General features: G+C 34.6%; 1 protein-coding gene across 1 annotated transcript; it reads right to left on the reverse strand.

The window, feature by feature from the left end:
• Positions 1 to 531: 531 nt before the first annotated feature.
• spata7 (spermatogenesis associated 7) lies at positions 532 to 7,890 on the reverse strand. Its single transcript, XM_066694629.1, has 12 exons — positions 7,734 to 7,890; positions 7,331 to 7,402; positions 6,845 to 6,937; positions 6,349 to 6,396; positions 6,066 to 6,199; positions 5,268 to 5,755; positions 4,921 to 4,969; positions 3,962 to 4,089; positions 3,709 to 3,759; positions 3,382 to 3,459; positions 3,055 to 3,112; positions 532 to 1,985 (listed from the first exon to the last, which is right to left on the reverse strand). The coding sequence occupies exons 1-12, from the start codon at positions 7,768 to 7,770 to the stop codon at positions 1,437 to 1,439; spliced, it is 1,785 nt and encodes a 594-aa protein (XP_066550726.1). The 5' UTR covers positions 7,771 to 7,890; the 3' UTR covers positions 532 to 1,436.
• Between the last annotated feature and the right edge of the window lie 3,832 nt (positions 7,891 to 11,722).

Genomic DNA, 11,722 nt, shown 5'->3' on the forward strand with positions numbered 1-11,722 from the left:
TTGATCAACTCTTTAATCTGGTACAGATTGGGTTAGTATACTTGCAAGCTGTCAATGTAGATTTCAGTCAGGTGTTAAATAACACATGGTGTTTAGAAGTGTACTATTGTGTGTTCAAGACTTTACAAATTACATTACATTGTGTCATCATTTGTAAGAGCATGTCCCAATCTTGTGTGCTTGAGATTACATTTTATTGCTGATTTCCTATTGAGCAAAACCAGAACTAAATAAAGTAATGACTAAATGTTTTCAAAACAAATAAACGCATGCCATTACATGGTTACAGTTATAAGTGCATTGTAGCAGTGCACACTGGAATTGGGTTCATGCCCAGTTCATTTATAGTAGCATTTTTGTAAATATTAATCATAGAGGATTTCTGGTTTTCTGGCAATGCTACATGGATTTTAACTAACATTTCACATGTATTTAAAAACAAAAAATGCTGATTTGGGTTATTTAGTAAAAAAAAAGGTCTTTCTTGTTTAATAAGAGTTTAGATCTGAATTCAAAGAAACAACAAAATAATGCATTTATGTATTTTATTGTAAGTAAAACAAAAATAAAACCTTGCCTTACAGCCTACATGTGTCTTTCAACTTTGTACCACATACACTGCAGCACTGTACAAACATTTCCTTTGCAGTTCAATGTGGTGAACTTGTTTTTCACCTTCGTGCCACTATTCTGCTCTAAATTGCTTGTTGCCAAGGAATGTCTTAGATAACCTTATAGTAAAAGCTTTCTTATTATATTTTAAATTCTTCAGAATCATGTTTAAACTACATGGAAAATCTGAGTCATATGCATTAGACCTATATAATAATATAATAATAATAATAATAATAATAATAATAATAATAATAATAATACATTGGTACTACTGATAAAATCGGCATTAACTCAAAATACAAAATTAAAATTCACTGAAGTTAAAACAAACAAAACTGCATTCAGATTAATCTACAAAAATATAGGTTAAATAAGAATGTCCATGACTTTAAAACAAATATGGAACCGTTAAAGTCTCTTATTAATGTAACTAAATCTCAGAAAATAAAAAACAACAACCTATGTCATGTTTTCAAGTACTGTAGAGTGTAAACAGTGAAGATAGGATTTAATAAAACATAATTTTGTAATAAATACATTCTAAGGATTATCCAGCACCAAAGAGGTTAATGTAACAATTACTGTATAGTGCTGGAATTAACCAGATTAAGTTCAACTGACTTGTTTCTAGCAGCAGTAATGGATGTGTGTGTGTGTGTGTGTGTGTGTATATATATATATATATATATATATATATATATTGTTTTTGTTTTGTTTGTTTGTTTTTAATGTAGAATCATAAAAGGATCCTGCACTCCCTGGAGAAGATTCAATGTAAAAAACATTGTGACATGCAGAAGACATTATGTTGATGTTTAACATCAGAACTCTTCATCGCTGAAGGCGTAATCTGATTGAGTGCCTCTGTCAGGAGACTCCTCAATGGACGACTTGTTTTCATTTGTCACGAACAAGGACTCTGCCAAGCTCCTCTCAAGATCTTCCACGTCTCCTGGTTGTCCTGAGTTTTGGGGGTCGTTTTCATCGCCACTCACATTTGTGACATCACCACAGATTAATTCGCTGTGAGTCTCCGCCATGGAATTGACCTCTTCTCTGTCCTCAGCTCCGTTTTGATCTGTTTTTGGTAGTTCAATGCCACCAGAGCTTTCTGAAGGTTCAGGCAGTGAAATAGAGGAGTAGTTTACATTTTCACTGTGGTCATTTAGTAAATCAGCAGGAAATGAATCCACACACTCTTCGTTTCCTGTGAACCTGTCTGCTTTTTCTTTATTGAATTTCAGTTGTGCTGAAGGAAAAAGGCTTTCCAGTCCCTCTTCAAAACCTGCTGTGCTCTGGGCGACCCTTGAGGAATCAGAAGTGCAGCCAAGGTCATGTCGTAGGACATCCAGAAGGTGGCGCATTTTATCCTTAAAAAGAAAAAAAAAACAGTAAAAATGTGATTTACCTCACCATACTGATTTAATTTAAACTTAACTTTAGTATGGAAAACAGTCCAAGACTAATAGTCTAATATCATATATCATTACCATCAGCCCATATTGATCCACTTCTGGATATATGAGAGAGAGGCAAAGAAAAATTGCAGCATACATCTCTATCCACAACCTTTACTTCACAAATAGTAAGTAATACAAGTTGTATTAAAAATAGTACTACTTTTAATAAAAATAACAGACTACAAAGACTAAATGTCATATTTTTGTGTTATTATTTTCAATATCAAGTCCTTTTACAAGCTCTTATTTTAGAAATGAGTCTTTATTTAGTAATATTGTGAACAGTGTAATTTAAATGACATTTCCAAATGAAATGGCGAAAAATCAGTAAACTGTGCTGCACTCGCTCTCTTTGTACACTAAATGGCCTATGTGGTAGACTACTGAGATAGGCTCATGCAGATCTATCAATGCCACTGGGGATCAAACGCACGTGATATTCCTAGGGACATTTCCTCTAGCTGCCAGTCATATTTAATTAACGATTAACCAGCATGACTGTCTGCAGGTCCTGCCAATTATAAAATGTCACTAAAGACTTAAATAACTTGAAAATACAAAGTAAGTAAGAGTAGGACTGATTCTTGACCAAAGAGCTATAAATATCGATAAGTAGTTTCACCAAAACCTTCCTGAAACTATCAAACATCATTCTAATGTTGAACTGAAATGTTCAATGAGTTATTGGTCTAATTAACATCCACATCAAAAAACGATGATGGAAAAAGTAAGTGGAATCATCATCCTAACCATAAATACCCATTAACTTTATAGATGCTGAGGCACTGAACAGTGAATAAAACCAACTAAATAACAGTCTTCTTCCTTTTGCATGAGATGAATGTATAAGATACAAAATTATGTTAGAAATGCTGATTTACTGTGGAGCTTAATCTTGTCAAAAACAAACAAACAAAGTCCAAAACCACATCTTTTGCTCATAAATAATGGTTCAATTTATTTTCTGTGACATACTTACTTTGTCTAGTCGATGTTTATTCATTTCAAAGTGACGGTCAAATACACGCTCTAAAACCCTAAAGGGATATGAAACCCAATATAAAACATTACAAGTTGAACATTGTTTAATTTACATTTATCACAATAATAAAATAAAATAAGTTCTGTCTACTAATTTGCTTAATATACTGTTTTTGGAATTAATTCTGCCTGCATACTGTTCTCTTTGGGGAATGAAAATGAAAATATATTGTATTCAACAGAATATTACTTTACATTTTACAAGCTTAATATAATAAATAAAAATAGTTTATGTCTGTTTAAAATCCATTAAGAATTAAAATACCTGTTAGAATACAATCCCATTGTTAAGATCTCATTTGTTGCTTCAGTAATAAATTCAAGGTATTTCAGCTCTTCTTCTCTGAAAAAAAAAAGTAGTACAATTGGTTAAATTTTGTTTTTCATTAAAAAAATATAAATCTAGAGAATTTACAAGAATAACCTACACATTTCAAACAGGCTGTACATACACAGGAGATGTTAATGAAGTTTACAATGCTATATGAACTAACATACAAATTATAAATGACAACAATACTCCAGGATTAAGCCGTTTGTATATGTCATCAATATATCGTCATCCAGCCAGAATGGAGGCGGTCACACTTACTCATCCGTGACTTTCCTCATGGTCGGAGATTGTGTCCTTAATGTCGATAACCTGAAAGACAAATGTGTCTAAGAATATTCCCACATTTATGATATGCATGCATGCCTCTGCATTATTCAAAAAGCTTCTATAATCTTCACTATATGTATGGAATCTATTTGGATGCCACAATTTTGTGTCATACATGTGCTCAAAGTAAGTACCAAAGTCTCAAAATATTCAGAAAGATTAAGTAGTTAAGATAAAATAATACCTTGATGAGGGATATAAATGGTCAGTGTATCGTAATCTGTTCTTTTGCGTTTTGGTGACGAGATCACGTGATGAGAGGCCTCCAACATGCGTCTCCTCCCCTGACCACTGATGCTCACTTTGGGAATCCTGTGTAAAGAAAAGGAGCGTTTGTTAGACAGTACTGACAACTATTCTATCGTTTTTATCGCATTATATATAAAGTAGGACAAATCAAGGATTTTTACATGCAGTGTGATTTAACATGAATTATCTCAAGATTGTTATTATCTTATGCATATATGTATGCCTTATGTTGGCATAAATCAATGACCAAATGTAAAGGTTCTTTGTTTCCTTGGGCTACATTTCAAGGTACACATGTTGCTTAATTAATTAATTGCTCATCTTGGTGGTTTTTAACCAATGTCTATAAAACAGGAGGAATACAGGATGCATGGCAAGATAACTGGTGGGAGGAAGAAAACAACCTGCCCTTGGTTTCCTGTTGAACACATCAGCACAGCTCAAAGCGTTCGCAGCCGTTCCTAATCAGTGCCTGAAGTGCCGTTATGAGATTAACCACTTAATGAAACATATTTTGAGATGCTCAGTTAGATTAGAAACTTTATCTACTATGTCTTTATTTATAGAGCATATCGGGCAGATGTTTAATGATAGTGTAAAAGCATGCTTTAATCTCTGTTTGAATATGCAGACAGTTTTACTGCAGAGAAAAACCTCTTTGTTGCAGACTTCCAGAAGCACTTTAGAATAGGAAACATATTGTTTAGTATTTATCTATGGCTTTTTGGTGTCATGTCATTATTTATTTATTTAGTACTATAATTATTCACTATTGGAAATATTTGATCCCAAACCAGATTTTGTTTATTTTTTAAGTTTAGCATAAGGGCACTTTATAAGAAACAAATAACTATACTAGCTATCAGAAACAACAGAGAAATGTATGAGAATTACCTGAGTTAAACGTCTTTCGTCTGGGGGCGACCCTGCTTTATCAAAGGAGCTACACAGGGGAAACAAAAACACAAAACAAGATGCTCTAAGTGTACGTCTTTCGTGTACGTATACATTGCATACAAAACTAAAAGTAAAATAAGTTATATGGCATAAAAGAAAAAGGAGAATGTGTTCATTCATACAAATAAGAATGTTTTGCCTTTTTAAAACAAATACAATAAAATGGTGATAAATGTGAATCATGCATGAAATCATAGGCTATTAAAGTTCTAGATTAGACTTTTTAAATTTAAACATGACTTCTATTACATATTCTATCGTCACTCAAATCTACAAAGGCTTACCTTTCATGGTCCGTTTGTGTGTCCTGATTGACCATTAAAGTGGACTTTTCTTTTGCAGGTTTCCTCCTAGGTGGGGTGTAATACCTGTACTGTGACAGAAAAGACTTGGTGTCTTTTTTCAGCGTCCGCGGTGTGAAAGGTTTGTCTTCTGTAAAGTGATAGGAATGCTTTTGTAGGAGATCTCCGCTGTACGTCTTTTGATTCGGATCCTGAAAAGACTTGTACACATTCGGAGACTTTAAAAGGCTGCTGGAAGAATCATAAGAAGAGCGGGCCGAATGCTGCCCCCTTCTAGCGGGACTACAGCTTAATTCTGAAGAGGATCGGTAGAAGATCTTTGAGGGGGTTTCGGCCATGTTGACGGTTCTGGGTGGATATGCAGTTTGCTTCGAATGGAAAGATGTTACAAATCTGGGAGATGAAAGCAGCTGTCTCTGCAGATAAGGGGAAAGACTCTCATCACCATTATCTTGCAAGGATGCGTTACTCTATAAGGAAAGAGAGGATAAAAATTGCATTGGCAAAAAGAAAAAATGATATAAAGTTGAATTTATTATGAGTAAATTATTTGTGATCTAGAATGAACTTAGGATGCTGTGAAACAGCGGAAACAGAGGAAAATCCACAGCAGGGCTACCACATTCAAGACTACAATAATACACATGTCCATAGTGAAAGGACAATTTTCTGCTTAACTCTTATCTCGATATTAAAATCATGTTACTGTTAACTGTTTTGCCACTTTCCTTTAATACTTTGAGTGTAGAAGAGTTAAAAAGATACTTAGAAAGCTCTTACCTGGATGGTGTCAGCAGAAGGAGGCCTGCTGTTACTTCTTGAGCTCTTCTGTGAGGCTGATTGGGCTGAGAGGACCTCTCTCTCATACCTGGATACCTCCTTGCTCATCCGTTCCCTTCGCTTTTGGTCATTATCTTGAGAGGGTGAACAAAAGGGCAAAACACTTTAAAATATTAGACAAAACAGATAGATGCTACACACCACACTTCAAGGAGGTTCGATTTACAAAGGTAAAGATAGCATTTTATTACACTACACCACCACGATAAGATTACATACATACATTTAATACTGCTTAGCAAGCTTTTAGGGGTGGTTGAATCCACAGCAGCTGAAAAATAAACCATTTCAACAGTCAAACATGGAAATCCATCAAATGCACTACATTGTAAATGAAAATCATCTCAAACATAAAAACTGATTTGCAACCATTCATGTATCTTTCAAAGATTTGAATATATAAACCACACCTTTATTTACAGATATTTAAAATAGTAAAATTGTAAGTGTACCCATAAAGATAGGCAAATGTTGAAGTAACTGCTATGCAATAGTAGCCTTACATATCAGATTATTTTATTAATTGTTATCAAAGATTAAAAAAATAATAATACAAAAACATGCTTAATCTTTAAGATACAAATAATATAATAGCTGTTCAACTACATTTGAAATATAACATTTAATACAATGATATAAATAAATGATAACTGTACTATACTTGGACATGTTCTGCTCTTATACCATGGTACACTGCTATGGTAACTTCCTGTTCTTACCTTTGGCAGAGAGTACTTTCTTATAATGGGACAACATATGATCTCGAATCATGTACTGGTTGGTTAGCTTGTTTGACGACCCAGGGCAATAGGCTAGAAACACAAAATGGTATTGGGATAATGAATGGATCTAGAAACAGTTTTAAAGTAAAATTATGTATATGAATATGAATCTAGCACTTTTAAAATTCAAGACATTCTTGACACAATTCAAATGATGAATGCTTATGTTAGTAGATGTTGGCGTTTCACAAGGTAATTAGATTGTAGAAGCTGTTTCAACCAAACAGGGTCATGAAACACAGAAAAATACAAACTGCTATCTTGAGGGTATAAAAATAACAACATATGTGTTGTATAGTGAAGTAATCTGGGGTACAATGATAGTACCTACATATCCCAGTTACAAGCTTTACAGGTTTTAAAATGCTTCTGGTGTTTACATACATACATACAATTTGAATAGTGTGATGTCTTAATACTTACGGCTACTTTTAATACTCATGTGCCCCTTAAAAGGTCCTGCAAGACTGAATCTTGGGACGGGTGACAAATTCACTGAAACACAAACCAAAACCACAAATTACACAACCTGAACGTCAAGCCTGTTCATTGTCTGCACTCTCTCCTCCATATGGCCGAATAGAGAGCAGTGCCTGTCTGCAACCCAGCTGTTATAATATCCAGATGAATGCACTTTCAAATGCAGCTTATCGTGATCAACACAGCGCATAAAGAAACGTCTACTGCAGTACTGCAATGTAACGACACTTGTTTATCTGTGATATGATTTCACACAGTATTGTGATTTTCTGTGGGAATGACATGCCGTGTTTGGGGTTTGAAAGATAGCAGATCCAGTCAGACTGTGTGTGCGGTTCTCACATACCTTTTCTCGCCTCCATGCTGCAGTCAGTATATCCCATGCTCTCTCTCCTGTTTGTGCGCAACACGCTTTATTTCCATGATTCACATAAAAGTTACTGGTTTGCTTTTTTCCGTGGCATCCCCGACGCACGCAAAGAGGCGACCATTGCAAGCTTCCTCGTCGCCATGCAGGTTGCTACCTTGCGTCATTACGTCCAATCGATGACGTCGTACGCACTGTTCTGCGCCAAACAGAGGCGGGGATTGTGGACGCGATCGTGTTGCGCAGATTTCCGCAGTTTTGCGCCGCGCCGCCAATGGAATCGTTGGGATTCTGCAGAACTGCGCAGAACTGCGGACATCTGCGCTACGTGAACTCCACGCACGATTGGCGCTTCCACTGGGCAGGGAGGAATTTGGACAAGAAAAAAAAAACCTGGGCATCCCTCTCCTCACACAAGGAAAGACCTCCCTTCCGCCCCTCCCGTCTTTTTTCATTTTCTGTCTTGGTCAAACTGGAAAAGTCAAATTAGGTCATACAAATACAGTGTTGGCCTCATGTGTGAATATTTTGAAGTGTCTTATACTCATTATCACATCTCGACTTGTAGGTTGTTTGGCTCAGATCCATTGATCAATTCTTCCCAAAACAATACATTTTTCAGAAATTAGACTAATTTTATTTTAATTTTTATTTTTTTTATCACAACCCCCCCCCCCCGTGTTATGTTATTTATTAACACATGTTATTTATTTTTATTTTTTATTTTTTTGAAGCCTCGATGAAGAATTGATGAGTTAATGCAAAACTACTTATTGTAAAAATATGTAGGTGCTTTTCCAGGCAATAAAGCAAGTCACTTATGAGTGAAGTATAAACAAACAATTTGCATATTTAACAAAAACAAAACAAGAAGACTTGTCCATGGTGCTGAAATGACCCTTTTCTGTTTCTTAATCTTCCAAAGTACTTCCATTATTAAGCATTTCTACACATTTAAATGCACATTGAATATTGCATCCAACTTGTAAACCAATCCAGACATTTGTATAATTTCTGAAATGATAAATATATATGGGTCAGTTTATTGCTAGCCTACAGTACACAGATCTATAATGTTGGTTACAGCCCTATCTGTAGAGCATTATTAAAATTCAGGCCATGAATACACATTCAATATACAGTAATAAAACCCCTAACAGACTGCGGCACAAAGAAATGTGACAGCCTGCTCCTCCTACTCAGTACATCTAATATAGGCAAGAAACACTTCACTTCTGTGCTAACACTGATTATAAGAACACACTGTAACTACTGTATTAGAATAGATACAATATATAATAGAAAGGAGAGTGTTTTTTTAATATCACATGCTGGACAGTTCATTCTGGCAAATAGGCCTTCATTATTTATTAAAATTAATTATTTGGGGACAGTGAAATTTTCGTTTCATTTAAATTAAATGCAAATTCTATATTCACAGTTCTTGCCAGACAATGACGTACTAAGTATATAGAAAGTGTCTCAGAATTAAACAGATCCAAGATAATCAACAATGCTGTCATTCACCTTCACAAGAAAGGAGACTGAAGAAGGACCAATAGTCATATACAAAAATCCCATCCCATCATATACAAAAGTATCTATAAAATAAATTACACATTGCCTTCTAATGGCCTTGGACTTCATCCAACCAAGAGAACAACATGATTCAGAAGTGGATATGATACAAGGGATCATATTAAATTTGTCCGAGAAATATTAGAAAAATGTAGAAAATATGAACTTCTGCTGTGCTGACTATTGACTATGAGAAAGCATTTGATTCAATATATACAAAACTAGTCATCAGGGCTCTATAAAGAATCAAAACATTGAGGACATTAAATATTAAATATATATACAACAATGCCACATCAATTATCTGACTTCACCAAGACACTGACTAGATCACTAAATGCCACAAATATACAGAAACTGGAAACACAAAGTAGCAGGGAAAGATGTATACTTGTAATAACAAGAAGAGGCAGAACAATAAATAAATGGACACACATATTGTAAGAAGTGGAAACATCTTGGGAGGCTTTCATCCAGCAGTAGAATGATAAAGGCTGATGATGTAGATGATATATAGATATATTATTTAATCTTCCCTTAACTATGTCTTAATACATTTGGATTATTAGAAAGTGTTTTGTTAGTGGAATGTAAGAGGGGACTGTGAGCAATCCCGGTTCTGGGCACAGTAAGATAACTGTATTGGATCATTTCCATGGGTCTTCTTCACCACATACTGCTTCTATTGACTGGTTCATTAATATGTTTGTCCCTGATGTTGTTGTAAGTAAGTGCAATCGATCGATTGATTGATTAATTGATCGATCTATCAATTTCCCCTATATGGAATATATGGAATTTCTCCAAAGTTTAAAACATAAAAATAAGTCTAATCACAATAATCACTATTGATTAAATTATAGCACATTGTTCTGTAAAATAAATATATAAATATGGAACAAAACAGTCTAGCATATTTTGACTTGCCTGTTTGAGAATCATCCTGGATTATATGCAACTTGATACTTGCAAGACCAATGATCACTGAGATATTGGACTCTTCAGTCTATAGATAATAATTATACAGTGTGATCATTACAGTGCTTAGCAATTCTTGACACAGAACAATACAAAAATATGCAGATAGCATAAAAAACCACATGTAAATAAAACAAATGTCAGTTACATGATGCTAGTCATTTGTTTAAGTTTGAGAAATGCCTGTACTGTATTCCAGTGGAACTGACCCATAAAATATGCATGGAGAAGTAACAGTGCATTCTTGTAAACACATGTAATATATTAAATTCATATTAGAAAAAATGCTTTTGCTATTTTAATTTTGACATAATGTATATAGTAACATTGTGACTGATATTTTGAAAATGGAATTGAAGATTTCACAAGGCAACATACTTAGATCCATTAATCATGATCAATGGCTTTTTCATGTGCTGTCATACCTTATGGGACCTTATGTTACGCTTCACTTCCCTAATGGAATGCCACCAAGATATAAATTACCATATGACCCTTTTATCCCAGTGCCAGAATCTAAACAATGGCTGCTGTACTGACTTCCGGTTGTACAGATACACAAAACTAGAACTAGAACTAGAATCTGTAGAACCTATATGGGCTGTCATTACGCAAGATCAAAGATTGGATAACCATAAAAGCATTGTCATTTTTTTCAGTGCTCTGAACGTTGCTTAGGTAACCATTTCAACCCGGAAAAACAAATAAATTACAAATTGCTTCATGTTACATTCCAAGGCTGGGCAAACTGAACCACAAGAAAGGTTAAATGCTTTGTCCAGGGCCATTACCTAAGGGATTCACTCTGTGGTAGAACAAGTATTCAAACTGGGGTCCTGGTTCCAATACAAATTCTCAAATCCTGTTTGCAAGTTACTCTAGGCTATTCCTTCTAACAAAAATGTATTTATTGGATCACGGACAATTATTTGCCAGTTACTTTTAAATGCTGAATTCTTCATTTCTAATGTTTACACAGCAAAAGGCAGACAAACAGTAAAAGTAAATGATAAGGAAAGGAGTTACAGTCAATCTGTAAATATGGGTAGTCAGAAATTGTAGGTTATTTCCCCAAGGATACCTTTAATCTCTTTCAATACGGCAGTGAGGCACTACCTTTATATATGTTAACCTTTGACATGGTCTTATTATTTATGATCTTTAGAAATACTAGGGTAATTGTGGGTTATATATTACCAATACAATGGTTTTAGATGCTCTCTGCATGTCATTGGTAGATTCTGAAAGCCTAAAATAAGAGAATAAAAGAGTGATTTAATTTGTCTTACATTGAAACAGGATTATTAGCAGTTGTGTGTCAATCAATGGAAGATTTCAATGGTGAATGATTATAAACTGACAGCAGAAGGAAGCTTCTCAGCCATGTTATCATGGCTTATAATTACACTGTA

The sequence above is a fragment of the Amia ocellicauda genome, chromosome 21, assembly GCF_036373705.1.
Source record: "Amia ocellicauda isolate fAmiCal2 chromosome 21, fAmiCal2.hap1, whole genome shotgun sequence".
Lineage (NCBI taxonomy): Eukaryota > Metazoa > Chordata > Actinopteri > Amiiformes > Amiidae > Amia > Amia ocellicauda.